The 6,000-nt window shown below is 45.1% G+C and overlaps 1 protein-coding gene across 1 annotated transcript in view; it reads left to right on the top strand.

Moving 5' to 3' along the window:
• The window catches only part of SFMBT2 (Scm-like with four mbt domains 2), a 105,474-nt gene extending 100,436 nt beyond the window's left edge, over positions 1 to 5,038 (top strand). Inside the window, exons 17-20 of the mRNA XM_009882959.1 lie at positions 320 to 492; positions 2,283 to 2,531; positions 2,688 to 2,816; positions 4,898 to 5,038. Coding sequence (XP_009881261.1) covers positions 320 to 492; positions 2,283 to 2,531; positions 2,688 to 2,816; positions 4,898 to 5,038 — 692 coding nt within the window. The remainder of the gene's footprint in view (positions 1 to 319; positions 493 to 2,282; positions 2,532 to 2,687; positions 2,817 to 4,897) is intronic.
• The last annotated feature ends 962 nt before the right edge of the window (positions 5,039 to 6,000 follow it).

The raw sequence follows: 6,000 nt of genomic DNA on the forward strand, positions 1-6,000 counted from the left end.
GGAAACATGCTAACCTCTCTCCCTCCAAATAACTGCTCGGCTTAGTGGAAGCTTTTCCTAAGTACATATTGTAGGGTTAAATTTTGAACTCCTCACTCATCACCAATAAATGTGTATACATAAGAGCTGTAACACTCTGCGCTGGTCCAAGATGACATCTTATATTTATACTGGACATTTTTTCAAATTCAATGTATTTTAAAGTTTCTCGTAAAAATGCACCTAGAGTGCAGTAGTGAATCAGTAGCAAGAAACAAGCCAAAGTTTCCTTCTCTTGGTGATTAAAGGTTTTAATGGGTATTTTGCTTCATTTCTCCAGCTTATTATTATGGAAAGAGAAAAAAAATCATTAAGCCACCCATTGGGGAAAATAACAACATGAAAAGTGGACATGTCAAGCCAGCCAGACGCAGAAAAAGGCGGAAATCCATCTTTGTGCAGAAGAAAAGGAGGTCGTCGGCTGTCGACTTGAATGCTGCAGGCTCTGCAGAGGTACATGTTGCACTGGGACAAATCAGCAAAAGTCCCGTGGTGCTTTTTTGTCCCCCCCCATCTGCATCTTCCTTTTGAGGGACTTGTCAGCAAACCTCAACACTTCCATTTTCCATTTTGAATCCCTCCTTGCTACTCTGTTCTCCTAAGGTCAGACTGGTTTTAGTGGGACATTTGGGGACTTTTACCCTTGTCTTTTCTAGAGTTAACAGAGTTTTTGCTTCCATCTTCATAATGCTCACTGGCTAATGTACTGTCTAATATTACATTGTTGTTTTCTTTTGCTTCCTTATGAGCCTGTGGGCAGGCAGATGAGCCTGTTAGATGCTTTGTGCATCTAGCAGAGTGAGGGAAGTTTGTGATCCATGTCTAAGATCTCTAAATATTTTAATAAATAAAAATAACTCTCGGGCAATTATGGTTTCAAGGGCTTTTATTTTTTCTTTAACCATTTATAATATTTTCGGCTCACAACAACAAACAATAGATGTTCTAGAAGCTTTAGAAAGCAAGAAGATGGTTTGTGTCCCAAATATATTGTATTTGAGGCCTCAGCCTTTCCAGTATGCTGTGTGATGTGATGGGATCTCAGCTTCAGCAATGATTCATATCCAGATACAACCTGGAGCAGACTTAGTTCTGTGTGGACCATTCCCGGGTGGTTTTCCGATGATAGTAATGGCAAAGTTCATGTGTGGTTTCCTTTGCTCAGCTGAGTGCCGGCGATTGCTTCTTTGTGTAACGTGAAATAAAACTGATTTACTTAAATTCCCTCTACTTCAGCTGGAGGGGGATATTTCAGTCAGCTTTCAGTTGATTGCTTGCATCTTCATGACTTGGTCCTCATTTAGGTGCAGTTCTGCTTCATTTCCTTAGATTATACCTGCTTCAAAGGAATTTAAACTGGAATAAACTCATGTTAAGCCTAAATCAACCATTAGCCAATTTTTTCGACCTTTCAGCCAATATAACTTTGTCTAAAATTGCTCTTTCACTGAGCATATGGCTTGGATGCACACTCACACTGCAATCAGAACTAAGCTGCTGAAGCCATTTGGGCCGCTTAAGTATATATAAAGTTCCAAACACACAGTTTCCGTCCGTTGGTGTGTGCTTGCAAGCTCTGTGTGACAGAAATAGCAAGACTCTGATATAATATCCTTTAAACGGAAATTTGTGCTTCACCTTCAGCAGTTAGGTGTTGGGCTGCAAACGGGGAAATCTGGGTGAAATCGTCTGTCCTAGGTTTTACAGAAACGCCAGCTAAGAAATCGAGTACAAGTATACACTTGTACATCTAGATGGTTTTAAAAGGCACCAAAATTTCTTTCCTTTCCATACCAGTGACACCCATGACAATTTGAAGCAAGGTGAAGGTTTCAGTTCAAGCCTGGTTGTGATTTTATTTCGTCTCAAACAACCTGAGTTTCATTTCGTCCTTTTAGTATTTTCCATTTCCCCTTCTCATGCGCAACTGCAGTGCCACAAGCTTTGAGATGCCAGCCCAGCAGAGGAACGTGTCATGCCAGATGACTTATTGCTGTTGACCTTTTGTTAGAAACAGAAAAAGGATTTGTCCGTCGTGTATTTTTTTCTTCTACATTTTGTAACAAATCTAAATTGAGGGCTAATCTACTTAGCACTGTAATGAAAATGGGATAATTCGCTTCATATAAATGTTACCCTGGACCGACATGGGCACAGGCATGCAGTTTGACCCAGTGCCTTTCGATTTGCTGCTGTATTAATCTCCGAGCCCGCATGCTGTTTCTCTGATGGTCCTTGTGCAGGAGAGTGAAGATGACGAGCCGGACGCGATGGAGGACGAAACGGGAAGCGAGGAAACCAGCTCAGAGCTCCGGGATGACCAGACGGATACCTCTTCTGCTGAGGTCCCCTCTGCCAGGCCCCGGCGAGCGGTCACCTTGCGGAGCAGCACTGAGTCGGACAGACCTCCTCCTACAGAGAGAGCCCGACGGAGCCGGAGACCACAGCCCCACTCCTACAGCGAGGCGGAGAAGTGCACGCAAGTCAAGGAAGTGAGTACGCCCATAGGCTTTCACTCCCAATTAACAGCAATATTCTTCCTAAATTAACCTTCAGTGCCAAGCCTTCCCCATCTGAGGAGGGCATCCCTGCCCTGGCTCTCCAGACAAGGTAGTTTTCTTCATGAGAGCTTTTGGGGTTTTTTGTAGGAAATTAAGCAAGAAGAAGAAGAGAAGCTCATCCTGGAGAGTAATCCGTTGGAGTGGACCGTGACGGATGTCGTGAGGTTTATTAAACTGACCGACTGTGCACCCCTAGCCAAAATATTTCAGGAGCAGGTAGAGGTCTTCATGTAACTCTTCTCTTTGTGTCTGTGGTGCTTATGCGCATCGGGAAAAAAAAAAAAAAAAAGAGAGCAGCACATACCACCTTGCTGACTGGGCCCAAGGTTTTGACAGAGAGATTGTGATCAGACATTAGATTCCCTCAGGCCATGCTGTAGCACAGATTTTGGCAAGGCATGGAAACCTTTCAAACTTGAATCAGAGCCTTGCCAGATCCTCAGAGACACTAGAAACACCCCAGCCAGAGTGCTTGTGAAAAGCAGGAGGTTCAGACCTTCCTTATTCATGCCAAGGTCCACAGCACCATCCTGGTGTCACACAGGCACCTCAGTGTACCAACAGATAGTGGTTATGTGGTACCTAGCAAGCCGTCTCTCCTGCCCGTGTGGGTTCCACCCTGTTTTAAAATATCGGCCTGGGAAGCAGAAAACTGCTGCTTAAACCCAAAACTGGATGCCTGAACTTTGTCACCAACACCTAGATGCTCCGAGTATGTAGACATCTACTTCCCATCTTCATCCCTCTGAAGATCTGGCAGTCAGGCCTTTGGATGACCTAATTTTAGGAGATGCCAAGCATCTCCCCATTAAGCAGATAGGTTTGCAGGAGCAGCAGCCAATGCTTTTCATCTCGAGTCAGTGTGAACATGTAAAATTTATATAGAAACAGCCATTCCTTGGCTAATGAGTAACAGCCACTGCTGAAAGGGCAGCACTAAGAAATCGTAGTTAGAAAGAAGCAATTGTGGTTAATTAGGCCATAGCCGATGGCGGTCAGTGATATGGCCAGATGCACGTCGAACTATCTCTGATTCTTCACCATGAACAGCTGTGTACCTGAGTACAGCTGCTTTAACTGGGAGAAGTTGAAGTGCGAGTCTAGAGCAAGGCTGAAACACTCCATAGCAAGATGCTGTAGTCGCTGTGTCGCAGCACGCTCCAACCGTTTGTTAATCAGCCTGGAATAACGCCAGGGCTTGAAAGCCAGCCCCGTCTCTCTTTTGCCAAAGAGTTTTATGGGGACTTGAATCGAACACAGATGACTGGAGCTTTTCCTCGTGATTTGCAAGGAAGCTCTGACGCAATGGGCCATGGCATCAAGCTTCAGTGGAGGAAGAACCCGAGCCATGGACAGTCTTGATCAAAGCAGCGCTTAAGGTGTCCAAATCCTCCTTGTGTTTAATGCCACCTAATCAGGGCCGTCCTGGGGAGTTTATGTTGCCTGTGAGTTATAGTGCTTTTTCTGCCCCTACACTCTGATACTCCTTGAGGGGTAAAAAACAGTTTTGTAGCCTGCTCATCTGCTTCTCAGTCCATTAAAGAATAAAGAGGATTTGAGGTCTTAATTAAGAAGAGGATCATAAAGCCAAGAGAAATCCCTAGTAAAATGACTTCCCCCTGGGGTGCTAGTTCATGGAGTTTGGTGCATAAATATGCCTGAGTGAAGGATGTGACCTCCAGAGGTCCCTTCCAGCCTGCACCATTCTGTGATTCTGGAACACTAGAGATTGCAAGGGCTCTGGGTGGTCCAGGCCCCTCTCTCTTGGTTGTTCAGCAGCTGATGTGGAGCAAGACAAGTCCTGAGTGGACCAGGGGACACAGCAGGGCAGGCATAAACCTGTTCTGAGCAAATCATGGGCCAAAAGGTGTGGGGGAAGGGCACCCCTTGGCAGTGAGAGCAGCATTGCTTTCTCCATTCCACTCCCTCTGTCTTCTGGTGTGCTTCTCTGCAGCCTTCCCCTTGCCTCAGTTCCTCAGTCATAAAAATGGGACTAGTCAGATCTCTGTGGACACTGCAGAGTTTCTGTAGGTTACCCAGCATTTCAGCAGGTGGGAGGCTTTTCCCAAACTGGGAGCAAGGTGAGAGCCTATGAAGACACACTAGGCAATTTTTGAAAAAGCATCAGGTATCCCAGAGGGAGGAGGTGGGCAGTGTTAAAGTGGGAGAGATGTCAGAGCACGAAAAGGCCTTTAATTTTTGGGGCAAACTTCACTTCTTGCTTCTTCAGACCTGGTTATGCTTTCTGCCCTCCAGAATCCACAAACCCATTTATCTGTCTTTTTTTTTTTCACCAGGACATCGATGGCCAAGCCCTTCTGTTGCTGACACTACCCACGGTGCAAGAATGCATGGAGCTGAAGTTGGGTCCAGCCATCAAACTGTGTCACCAGATTGAGCGAGTAAAAGTAGCTTTCTATGCACAATACGCCAACTGACTGCACTTCTCCATTTCTTTCTGTTCTCCTTCTTGTTCCCTCTCTTTTTTAACATTTCAACTTGTTCAAGGGTTCCCCCCCCCCCCCCCCCTTCTTGCTTCGTCAATTGGAAGCACTGGGAATTAATCTGTAGGGAAGAGAAAAAAAAAAACACAAACCCACAATAAAAAACTAGCAACAAATTGAACTCAATTTCTGTACTTGTGAAGCACAGTGAAAGACTGCTGGCATCTCTCCTCAGGAGCCTCACCAACCCGTTACGCAGTGGTGCAAGGCCAGCATGGATCAGATGGATTGTCGTTCATTAAAACAAAGCCATCGATGGCAGACACGTTCCCAAGGAGAAGGGTCAGACATTTCTGGATGATGATGGTTTGTCTTAAGTCAATTTCTGGACATGAACAATTCTTTCAGCCAACTCTGACACACTTCTTTCATATTGAAATGTAAGTGATCTTTTGTAGCATCACCTGGGGTTTACTGCAAATTTGATCTTAGTGATCAATGGGCTTTTTTTCTCCTGCCTCTCCAGTCTTACAAAAGGAAAAAGTCTTATAACAGTCATATGCTGTTTGTTATTCCTGAGTGATTTATAAAAGAGGACTCAACCCACGGTCTCCGTATGGCCTGAGACAAAGCTACAGCAAACTGACAGGGGTGCAACAAGACCGAGTGCGCAGTAATGCGTCCTGAGCCACGCTGCGTGTGGACAGTAGACAGAATGTCTCCGTGGTGGGGTCTGTACAGTACTACATTCTCGTGAAGGAACATGCATGAAAGCTTTCAGAGTCAAGCCCATCCTCTTAAATCCAAGTCAGTTGAAAGGCCTGACTTTGAGCACCATGGGATGGCGGGGAAAAAAAAAAAAAAGGTTATTCAGATTTAAAACGATGAGACTGTTGAGTGAGTGCTGGTTTCATTTGCACCTTCATGAATCTGTTTGCTAGATGGGAATAAAAAGC

Source organism: Charadrius vociferus, unplaced genomic scaffold (assembly GCF_000708025.1).
Source record: "Charadrius vociferus isolate BGI_N301 unplaced genomic scaffold, ASM70802v2 scaffold32, whole genome shotgun sequence".
Lineage (NCBI taxonomy): Eukaryota > Metazoa > Chordata > Aves > Charadriiformes > Charadriidae > Charadrius > Charadrius vociferus.